Source organism: Somniosus microcephalus, chromosome 10, assembly GCF_052327205.1.
Source record: "Somniosus microcephalus isolate GS21.2 chromosome 10, FLI_Smic_1.0, whole genome shotgun sequence".
In the NCBI taxonomy this organism is placed as follows: domain Eukaryota; kingdom Metazoa; phylum Chordata; class Chondrichthyes; order Squaliformes; family Somniosidae; genus Somniosus; species Somniosus microcephalus.
Window position 1 is genome coordinate 233,870,006 of NC_140996.1, and position 12,007 is coordinate 233,882,012.

General features: G+C 49.6%; 1 protein-coding gene across 1 annotated transcript in view; it reads left to right on the forward strand.

Annotated features, from left to right (window-relative positions):
* The first annotated feature begins 6,756 nt into the window (after nucleotides 1-6,756).
* The window catches only part of pgm2l1 (phosphoglucomutase 2-like 1), a 145,514-nt gene continuing 140,263 nt past the window's right edge, over nucleotides 6,757-12,007 (forward strand). The window contains exon 1 of the mRNA XM_085999793.1: nucleotides 6,757-7,064. Coding sequence (XP_085855919.1) covers nucleotides 6,942-7,064 — 123 coding nt within the window. The 5' untranslated portion in view covers nucleotides 6,757-6,941. The remainder of the gene's footprint in view (nucleotides 7,065-12,007) is intronic.

A 12,007-nucleotide genomic window follows, 5' to 3' on the forward strand; every position in this document is an offset into this window, starting at 1 on the left:
AATAACAGAAAATGCTGGAAACACTCAAGTCAGGCAGCGTCTGTGGAGAGAGAAAAAGAAGTTCTGCTCTTCTCTCCGACAGGATTTCCGTTTGTTTCTTCAACCTTGTTACATCTCTAACTTTTTCCAGTTCTGACGAAGGGTCACAGACCTGAAACGTTAACTCTATTTCTCTCTCCACAGATGCTGCCTGACCTGCTGAGTGTTTCCAGCATTTTCAGATTTCCAGCATGCGCTGGTGCTGAGGTTAACGAGCAGTGACTGGTAACCCACATATCCCTGCTGTGATTAAAATGCAACAAAATCAATGCACCGTTGAAGAGCACACAGGTTGATTTCTAGCAACACTACTGCGAAATACGACTGAGGTTAACATGCAACTGATGGGAACTCACACAATGCTGCTGTGATTAAAATGCAGCAAGCAATCCACCATTTAAGCGCACAGGTTAATTTCTAGCAACACTACCGCGAATTACAACAGAGGTTAACGTGCAATTACTGTGAACTCGCACAATAACGCTGTGATTAAAGCAGCAATCGCCAATGGCAATGTAGCAGAGCCCGGGATCCTGCTCCAAGGATCAGTAGCAATTTCAGCACCCAGGTTCCGCCTTTTATGCACATGTGCGTGTGGCCCAGCGTCTGAGTACGCATGGCACATCACTGAAAAAAAGGATCGGTCCTCCATTCACGTCAGGGCGGCCAGGTGCCTTCTGGGAGCTGTAGTCCTGCAGCATTCTTCTTCAGGTCAAACCTGAAGAAGAACGCCGCCTCCATGAGGTGGGCTTCGCCATAAAAAATGAGCTAGTTGGACATCTCAGAGACTCCCCTTGTGGAATAAACGAACGCCTCATGACTCTACGGCTCACCCTAGCCCGGAACCAGTGCGCTACCGTCATCAGTGCGTACGCCCCAACACTGGAAGCCACAGACGAGACCATAGAGGAATTCTACTCCAGCCTCGAACAATCCCTGTCCCGAGTCCCAACGGGCGACAAGCTGATCCTCCTTGGCGACTTCAACGCCAGAGTTGGAAAGGACACAGACCTCTGGGGAGGTGTGATCGGCAGAGAGGGGGTAGGGAAAGCCAACTCCAACGACCGCAAGGACGTCCGCATCACCCGCGCCATGACAGGAGCTGACGACTGCTGGACAGACCACCGCCTAATCTGCTCTGTCATCTCCATCAATGTAGCCCCAAAACAGCGGCGGCAACAGAAACAATGCCGCAGGAAAATTAGCGCTGGAGCACTCAAATACCCCGCTAAGACAGCCCTATTCAGCCTGCACCTCACAAACAATCTGACGACTCCCAGTGATTCAGAGACACAGAGTGCCCACAGCAACTGGTCTGCACTCAAGGCCTCCATAATCAGCACCTGTGAAGAGACGCTCGGTTACTCGACCAGGAAACACCAAGACTGGTTCGACAAGAACGACCAGGAGATCTAGGAGCTAATAAGCTGCAACCGCAAGGCATTCCTGATCTGGAAACAGCAACAGAACTCGAGAGCAAGAAAGCAGCTCTACAGACGCCTGAAGGCCAAGGTCCAACAAAAACTCGCGACCTAAAGAACAGATGGTGGGTGGAGAAAGCGCAGGAGATCCAGCAGTTAGCCGACAACCACGATGTGCGTGGATTCTTTAGCGCAGTCAAGACCACCTACGGCCCAAGCACCCAAGGTCCTACCCCACTGCGGGCCAAGAACGGAGAGGTACTCATCAAGGACAGAGAGGCAGTCAGTGCCCACTGAAAGGAGCACTTCGAAGATCCCCTTAACCGAGACTCTGTCTTCGACGCGAGTGTCCTCAACTTCATCCCGCAGCATGCTACCTGCCACCATTTCAGCACAACCCCAGCATGACATGAGGTTGAAAAGGCCATCCAACAACTGAAGAACAACAAGGCCTCAGGAGCAGATGGAATCCCTGCCAAGGTGCTAAAACATGGCGGAGAAGCACTATTGGTGCGAATACATGAACTAATTTCTCTTATTTGGAAGGAGGAGAGCATGCCAGGGGATCTCCGAGATGTTGTAATCGTAACTATCTTCAAGAAAGGTGACAAGTCCAATTGCAGTAATTACAGAGGAGTCTCCCTGGTGTCTGCCACAGGGAAAGTCATCACAAGAATCCTCCTCAATCGCCTTCTCCCAGTGGCTGAAGAGCTCCTCCCAGAGTCGCAATGCGGATTCTACCCACTAAGGGGCACGATCTTCACCGCGCGTCAACTACAAGAGAAATGTAGGGCACAGCACAACCACTGTACATGGCCTTCTTTGACCTCACAAAGGCCTTCGACACCGTCAACCATGAGGGATTATGGAGTGTCCTCCTCAAATTCGGCTGCCCTCAAAAGTTTGTCACCATCCTCCGCCTGCTTCACGACAACATGCAAGCCGTGATCCTGACCAACGGATCCACCACAGACCCAATTCACGTACGGACTGGGGTCAAGCAAGGCTGTGTCATCGCACCAACGCTCTTCTCAATTTTCCTGGCTGCAATGCTCCATCTCACCCTCGGTAAGCTCCCCGCTGGAGTGGAGCTATTTTACAGAACAAACGGGAAACTGTTCAACCTCCATCGCCTCCAGTCCAGATCCAAGGTCGTCCTATCCTCTGTCGTCGAATTACAGTATGCAGACGACGCTTGCGTCTGCGCTCACTCGGAGGTCAAACTCCAAACCATCGTCAACACCTTCACCGAAGCGTACGGAGCATAGGCCTTACACTAAACATCCGTAAGACAAAGGTCCTCTACCAACCTGCCCCCGCCATACAGTACTGCCCCCCGATTATCAATATCCACGACGAGGCCTTGGACAACGTGGACCACTTTCCATACCTCGGGAGCCTACTGTCAACAAGGGCAGACGTCGATGACGAAGTCCAACACCGCCTTCAGTGTGCCAGTGCAGCCTTCGGTTGCCAGAGGAAGAGAGTGTTTGAAGACCAGAACCTCAAATCCGGCACTAAGCTCGCGGTCTACAGAGCAGCAGTGATACCCGCCCTGCTGTATGCCTCAGAGATATGAACCATGTACAGCAGGTAGGGTTGCGAAGGGGTGGAAAGTTTCCGGTAAATTTCCGGAAATTTTCCACAGGAAGTTTAGCTTGGGAATTTTGCCCAAAAAAGCACATGCTAGCATAACATTGTTTTTTTTAGTATTTCTTTCTTTTTTTTCACAGTTTTGTGTGTGACTGTGAACAAATGTGTCCTGATTGGTTGGATGAGCGATTAGCTCCCTCTATTGGTGATGTAGCGTCGTGCATGCACAGGTCATGCTTCCATCACATGGAGCATCAGGAAAAATTTACTCACCCTATTGCAATCATGCTGCTCGACCGCAGTTCGACACAGAGACGAATGCCCTTTATTTCACTGCATAGAACAATGCCACGTTTGCCGTCGGATGTGTGGAAGCATGTTACCCCAGGCATTAAAGATGGAAAGACTGTGTACATGTGCAAACACTGTACAAAGCCATATGTAAAGAATGCCACAAAGGTGCAGCAGCATTTATCCAAATTCAACAACTTCACTCAAAGCTCACAGCAGTCAGCCCAGAGTTCCTCTGCTTCCATTCAAGAAGACGATGGTTCACATTCAGCATCAGGCTCCTTATCATCAGCAACTCCTGGCCCACTTGGAAGGTTCTTTGATACAATGGATAACCATAGCCAGAAGAATGCAGATGAGTGCCTTGCTCGAGCTGTATATGCGACAGGCTCACCCCTCATGCTCACAGCCAATGTGTACTGGAAGAGATTTTTCAATGTTATTCGCCCTGCATACTGTCCTCCCACCAGACATGCTTTGTCTACTTATTTGCTGGAGGCTGAGTATAACAGAGTCCAAGGAAAGCTCAAAGAAACAATAGAGATGGCAGACTGTGTTGCAGTTCTCTCAGATGGGTGGTCAAATGTACGAGGAGAGGGCATCATAAACTACATCGTCTCCACTTCTCTCCCAGTGTTCTTCAAGAGCACAGACACGAAGGACAACAGACACACAGGCACATACATTGCTGATGAGCTGAAAGCGGTCATCAACGATCTTGGATCGGGCGACTGTCTGTGTGGAGTTTGCACATTCTCCCCGTGTTTGCGTGGGTTTTCTCCGGGTGCTCCGGTTTCCTCCCACAGTCCAAAGATATGCAGATTAGGTTGATTGGCTATGATAAATTGACCCTTAGTGTTAGGGGGATTAAATACGTGGGGTTACAGGGATAGGGTGGGATATGTGTTGGTGTAGGGGTTACGGGAATCGGGTGGGATATGTGTCGGTGCAGGCTCGATGGGCCGAAATGGCCTCTATCTGCACTGTGGGGTTTCTGTGATTCTGTGATTCTGTGAAAAGGTCTTTGCAGTAGTTACTGACAATGCTGCGAATATGAAGGCTGCTTGGGCTCAAGTGGAGGAGGCCTACCCTCATATTACGTCTATTGGGTGTGCAGCTCATGGGCTCAAACTGCTCCTCAAGGACATCATGGGTTTGAGAACCATGGAAACACTGTACAAGAGAGCCAAGCAAGTTGTTAAGTATGTCAGGGGAAAACAGGTAGTTGCAGCAACCTACGACTCCAAGCAAACGACAAAGAACAAAAACACCACACTGAAGCTGCCCAGCAACACTAGATGGGGTGGCGTTATCATAATGTACAACAGCCTTCTGGAGGGTAAGGAGTCGCTACAAGAAATGGCAATATCCCAGTCTGGGGATATGGAAACCACCATCAAGAAAATACTGCTGGATGATGTGTTTTGGGAGAGAATGGTTAGCAGCCTTAAACTACTCTCACCAGTAGCATCTGCAATTGCTCAGATTGAAGGAGATGACGCTGTCTTGTCAGATGTTCTCAGGCTTTTTGCTGATTTAAAAGAACAAATCAGCATTGCCCTACCCACATCCCTGCTGCTCAAAGCAGAGGAGAAGGCAATTGTTCAATTCATACAGACGCGTCAAGAATTTTGTGTCAAGCCGATTCATGCTGCAGCATACATGCTGGACCCAAAGCATGTTGGGAGACCAATACTTTCTGGAGAACAGATCAACAGCGCTTACAGTGTGATTTCTACCCTTTCACTCCACCTCAATCTGGACGTGGGCAAAGTTCTGGGAAGTCTGGCAAAGTTCTCTACCAAGCAAGGTCTTTGGAATGGGGACGGGATATGGGAATCATGCAAGCATATCAGTGCACATACTTGGTGGAAGGGACTTTGTGCATCTGAGGCCCTGTCACCCATTGCATCGGTGATACTCCAAATCCCACCTTCATCAGCGGCCTCTGAACGAAACTGGTCACTTTTTGGGAATACGCATACAAAGGTGCGCAACAGTCTGACTAACAAGAGAGTGGAGAAACTGGTGGCTATCCGGGCGAACCTACAAATTATTGGGCCAGATACAGAAGTGTCCACCACACAGCTAGACAGTGACACAGAGGAGGAAATGGACACGTCAGAGCCAGAGTCAGAGAATCAGGAGGAGCAATGATGAGTAGAAGACTCAAAGGGACAAAATAAGGACAAATTACAGGCTAAATAAGCTGACACTCTTTTTATTTTATTTTAGATGGGTCTTTTTTGTGGGGGTTCAATAAAGTTCAAAATTATAACCTAAATAAAGTTTTGAAAGCCTGTTTTTATTTGTATGGAACAGTATGTCTATTTTGATGACAAAGATAATATAAGGGTCAGAGACAAAAACCATCAGTGTGCAAAAAAACTCAAAATTCCCATAAATTCCCATGGAAAGTTTCCTCTTTTAAAAATTCCCAGAATTTTGCAACCTTAACAGCAGGCACCTCAAAGCACTGGAGAGGTACCACCAATGCTGCCTCCGCAAGATCCTGCAAATCCATTGGCAGGATAGGCGCACCAACATCAGTGTTCTCGCTCAGGCCAACATCTCCAGCATCGAAGCTTTGACCATGCTCGATCAGCTCCGATGGATGGGTCACATTGTCCGCATGCCCGATACGAGACTCCCAAAACAAGTGCTCTACTCGGAGCTCCAGCATGGCAAGAGAGCCCCAGGTGGGCAGAGGAAACGCTTCAAGGACTCCCTCAAAGCCTCCTTGCTTTGCAGCATCCCCACTGACACCTGGGAATCCCTGTCCCAAGACCGCACAAAGTGGAGGAGAAGCATCCGGGAAGGCGCTGAACACCTCGAGTCTCGTCGCCAGGCAGCGCAAGGAGCGCACGTCAACCCAAGCACCCCACCCACCCGCCCCTTCAACCACCGTCTGCCCCACCTGTGACAGAGACTGCAGGTCCTGCATTGGACTCATCAGCCACCTGCAAACTCATTTCTAATGTGGAAGCAAGTCATCCTCGGCTCCAAGGGACTGCCTAAGAAGAAGAAGGTACTGAGATAGAGGATCAGCCATGATCATATTGAATGGCCTACTTCTGGCTCCTATTTTTCTATGTTTCTATGAAAGAGCAGAGAGGAGTGGAACTAATTGGAGAGCTCTTTCAAAGAGCCGGCACAGGCACGATGGATGAATAGCCTCCTCCTGTGCTGCATCATCCTGTGAGGAGTGGAATTTCTGCAGATGTCAGAAACCTGGCTGAGAGACTACAATTCCCGACGGGCGTCGCGGTGAGCCGATTCTCCGCCCCCTTTTTTCTGGCCAACCGCCCCGTCACAGCCCCGCCCACCCACCCCGTGCAGCGCGGCGCCTGCCGGGAGCTGTAGTCCACTCACTGGCCTCCCGCCGCCCGCCAGCCTCGCCGTTGCCCGGGTGACAAACTACAAAGGCGGCGGCCGTGGATTGCGCGGGCGGGGAGGAAAGCGTCCGCGATGAAGAGGCGCCGCTGCTGCCAGTGAAAGCAGCCGGGTGGCACGGGCAGGAGGCGTGGGGAAGATTCGGCATTGATATTTAGCACGGTTGGTTAACGGTCCGCGCTCTCTCAGTGCGTGTGTGTGGAGATGGGGGACGGCGCGCAGGATGTGAACGCCAACCCGAGTCTGAACCCGCTGAAAGCGGATCGCCATCACGATGGAGACCAGGAGCTGGAGCGGGCTCTCTGTCAGTGGCTGCTGTGGGACCAGGTCAGCGGCACCGCGCTCTCTCTCTCTCACACACCTGCGCACCTTGTTATTTACCTCAGAGGATTTGGTCTTTTTTTCCCCCCCCATTCCCCCGAAATAATTCTGGACAATATTTTACTTCAAGTCTGTTCGACATTCATTTCTAAGCCGCCGGTCTTTAGGCTGGGCGGGTGCCGCACGCGCCCGGACTGTTGGTATTTGAAGGCGTTGTTATAGGCAACGCGGGTACCCCTATAGGTAGAGGGGGTTGGTGTAATTGGGCAATTGGAGGTACCCCTGTGGGCAGAGGGGGTCGGTGTAATTGGGCAATTGGAGGTACCCCTGTGGGCAGAGGGGGTCGGTGTAATTGAGCAATTGGAGGTACCCCTATGGGTAGAGGGGGTCGGTGTAATTGGGCAATTGGAGGTACCCCTATGGGTAGAGGGGGGTCGGTGTAATTGGGCAATTGGAGGTACCCCTATGGGCAGAGGGGGTTGGTGTATTGGGCAATTGGAGGTACCCCTGTGGGTAGAGGGGGTCGGTGTAATTGGGCAATTGGAGGTACCCCTGTGGGCAGAGGGGGTCGGTGTAATTGAGCAATTGGAGGTACCCCTATGGGTAGAGGGGGTCGGTGTAATTGGGCAATTGGAGGTACCCCTATGGGTAGAGGGGGGTCGGTGTAATTGGGCAATTGGAGGTACCCCTATGGGCAGAGGGGGTTGGTGTATTGGGCAATTGGAGGTACCCCTGTGGGTAGAGGGGGTCGGTGTAATTGGGCAATTGGAGGTACCCCTATGGGTAGAGGGGGGTCGGTGTAATTGGGCAATTGGAGGTACCCCTGTGGGCAGAGGGGGTCGGTGTAATTGGGCAATTGGAGGTACCCCTGTGGGCAGAGGGGGTCGGTGTAATTGGGCAATTGGAGGTACCCCTATGGGTAGAGGGGGTTGGTGTAATTGGACAATTGGAGGTACCCCTATGGGCAGAGGGGGTTGGTGTATTGGGCAATTGGAGGTACCCCTGTGGGTAGAGGGGGTTGGTGTAATTGGGCAATTGGAGGTACCCCTATGGGCAGAGGGGGTTGGTGTAATTGGGTAATTGGAGGTACCCCTGTGGGCAGAGGGGGTTGGTGTAATTGGGCAATTGGAGGTACCCCTGTGGGCAGAGGGGGTTGGTGTAATTGGGCAATTGGAGGAGGTACCCCTGTGGGCAGAGGGAGTCAGTGTAATTGGGTAATTGGAGGTACCCCTGTGGGCAGAGGGGGTTGGTGTATTTGGGCAATTGGAGGTACCCCTGTGGATAGAGGGGGTCGGTGTAATTGGGCAATTGGAGGTACCCCTATGAGTAGAGGGGATGGGAGTAATTGGGCAATTGGAGGTACCCCTATGGGTAGAGGGGATGGGGGCAATTGGAGGTACTAATCTTAAAATTAGAGCTAGGCTATTTAGGAGTGAATTCAGGAAGCACTTTTGCACAAGGTAATGGATATCTGTAACTCTCTCCCAAAAGGCTGTGGATGCTGTGGCAATTGGATCTTTGAACACTGATAGCGATAGATTTCTGTTGGAGAAGTGTACCAAAGAATAGGGAACAAAAGGAGCAGTAAATGGAGTTAAGGTGCAGATTGGCCATGATCTAATTGAATGGCCTGCTCCTGTTCCTACCACAGCATCAATGTGGGGCTCTGTAATGAAGAGTGACCGTTTAAGTGATGCTGCTACCGAGCCCCAGAAAGAGTCAAAAGAGCAGGGGAGAAAATGGGTGGTGGGGAAAGTTGCTTTAAGGATAACAATTAGCTTCAACGTTCTTTTTTGATTTCTTTCATTTTATGTATTTATAATTTAACAAATGCAATTTGATTAAAATTACAAGCTTGTACTTTTCTGGCATCTCTTCTAACATGTTAAGGTCAAATGAGATGATAAAATTAGCATCAAAATTGCATTGATAGGAGACGGTGAGGCTACTGCAAAGCCACCTCTGCAGAGCGACCCTGTTACATGAGGATGGGAAAAGATCATTTGCACTGTTAAAGCAAATTTAAAACACTGATGTTGCACCTGCAGACAGCATTTCACCTGATGGTTTCCATCCACGCCCAACAGCCTAACTGACTCTGAAGTCTACTGCACTGGACAGAGAAAGGCAAACTAAGATAAGAAATAAGGGGTTATTTTACCCAACCCCCGAGAGGCACGGATACCTTTCGAATAGAAGGGAAGAAAACTTGGGGGAAGGGAAATATCTGTCAACTTGAATATGACAAAATTCCTGTTTAAATGTGGAAATATATCAGTGCAGAGGACATTGAAAATTTAGCTCCTCTGCCAACATTGCATAATCACAGGCTTTTTGGCTCTTAATTTTATGGCTATCACTTCCACTCAATTTCAGAGATAAAGTCATATGAAGTTTTGACGTTGACCCTTTCTCTGTGAATGTTGTGCTCAAGACGAGGGATGTTAGTCCTGGGGGGGATGGAATACTTCATTTCAGATTTCAAACAGTCCCAGGTTGGGTTAGATGCAGAATGAAGCTCACTCTAATCTGTCCAGTGATGTGTCTCTGTATTCACCTCAGAAGACCCCTCTTGCACCAGTGAGGCATTTTTCAATTCTTTACATCAGCTGTCTGAGTGAGATTGCCCATTGATGCTGAATTACAGGCAGGTTACTTGCTTACTCTACATTTATGTACTACTTGAATGAGGAGAATTTTAGCTATGTGGAAAGATTGTTTTCTTTGGAACAGAGGAGGCTGAGGGGAGACCTAATTGAAGTATATAAAACTATGAGGGGCCTAGATAGAGTGGATAGGAAGGACCTATTTCCCCTAGCAGGGAGGTCAATAACCAGGGGGCAGAGATTTAAGGTAATTGGTAGAAGGATTAGAGGGGAGTAGAGGATATTTTTCACCCAGAGGGTGGTCGAGGCAGAAACCCTCATCACATTTAAAAAGTACTTGGATATGCGCTTGAAGTGCCGTAACCTACAGGGCTATGGACCAAGAGCTGGGAAATGGGATTAGGCTGGAGAGCTCTTTGTCGGCCAGCACAGACACGATGGGCCGAATGTGCCTTCTGTGTCGTAATTTTCTGTGATTCTCTGAGGCCCATCCCCACCAAGAACTGAATTCTGACCAAACTAACTTCAGATAGGACCTTTGCATTTCACATAAAAAGGCGACTTGTTCCCTCTGGGCTGAAGTTGAACCCAGATCAGAGGTGAAAGGCCAGTATCTAATCCACTTCACCTGTATCTTTTGATGTAATTATGCATATGAACACTTATACTGCCCAGGCAGTAGTCCCTACATGCTTCAAGACCGCTACCATTATTCCTGTGCCAAAACAAACGGCTGTGACGTGCCTGAACGACTATCGACCTGTCTCACTCACACCCATCATAATGAAGTGTTTCGAGAGACTGGTCTTAGCCCACATCAAAGCCAGTGTTCCTGCCTCCCTTGACCAACACCAGTTTGCCTATCGTGCAAACAGATCAACGGAGGATGCAATCACAACTGCTCTACACTCAGCACTGAATCACCTAGATGGTAAGGAGACCTACATCAGAATGCTGTTCATAGACTACAGCTCAGCATTCAACACTATCGTCCCCAACAAGCTGGCCACCAAACTCCAAACTCTTGGCCTGAATACTTCCCTCTGCAACTGGACCCTGGACTTCCTAACAAACAGATCGCAGTCTGTCAAATTAGGTAACCACACCCCCTCCCCCCCCCCCCCCCCTGACCCTGAACACGGGGGCCCCACAAGGATGTGTGCTGAGCCCCCTCCTCTACTCCCTCTTCACCCACGACTGTGTGGCTGTTAATGGTTCCAACACCATCATCAAGTTTGCGGATGACACCACGGTAGTAGGCCAGATCACCAACAACGATGAGTCAGCCTACAGGGAGGAGGTCCAGCATCTCGTGAAGTGGTGCGCCGATAACAACCTGGCCCTTAACACCAAGAAAACAAAAGAAATCATTGTGGACTTCAGGAAGTCCAAAGGCAGAAGTCACACCCCCATCCACATCAATGGGGCTGTGGTGGAAAGGGTGGACAGTTTTAAGTTCCTCGGAGTCCACATCACGGAAGACCTCTCCTGGTCCCTCAATACCTCCTCTCTGGTGAAGAAGGCCCAGCAGCGCCTATATTTCCTAAGGAGGCTGAAGGGATGTAACCTGTCACCCCTGATCCTCTCTAACTTTTACCGCTGCACTATAGAGAGCATCCTGACAAACTGTATCACAGTATGGTATGGCAGCTGTAGCTACTATGACCGGAAAGCCCTGCAGCGGGTAGTCAAAACTGCCCAACGCATTACCGGCACCCGGCTACCGACCATAGAGCACATATACCAGAAACGCTGTCTACGGAGGTCACGGTCCATCATCAAAGACCCTACCCACCCCAGCCACAGTCTGTTCACCCTCCTGCCATCTGGGAGATGCTACAGATGCATTCGCACCCGTACGACCAGATTTAGGAACAGCTTCTTTCCCAGGGCTGTCATCCTACTGAACTCCACAAATAAACTCTAAAGCCTGCACATCTGCCAATGCACTTTATTATGGTTAATATTTATGTTAATATACTACAAGCCAAATGTATGTTGAATGTTTAAATGTCTTAATCCAAATGTACACTCTCGGGAGCTGCAAGCCTACATTTCGTTGTACTGCACTTGTGCACTAACAGTGACAATAAAAGTTGAGTTGATTTGATTTGATTTTAACCATGTGATCAAGATGACAGCAGTCTCCGGTCCTAGTGTCCTCTTTTTGAATGGCTGCCTGCTTGAAATGTAAACCGATAAAAATGGCTGTGTCACAGTGTGCAGCAGCAGCACTTTGTCCCATCTCATCACTTCCACGCTGTTTGTCAACTTTACAATGCGCACTCCTGCATTGTTTTGGACTATGTCGACCCATGGTCACTTTAGGATGCACTTCTTACC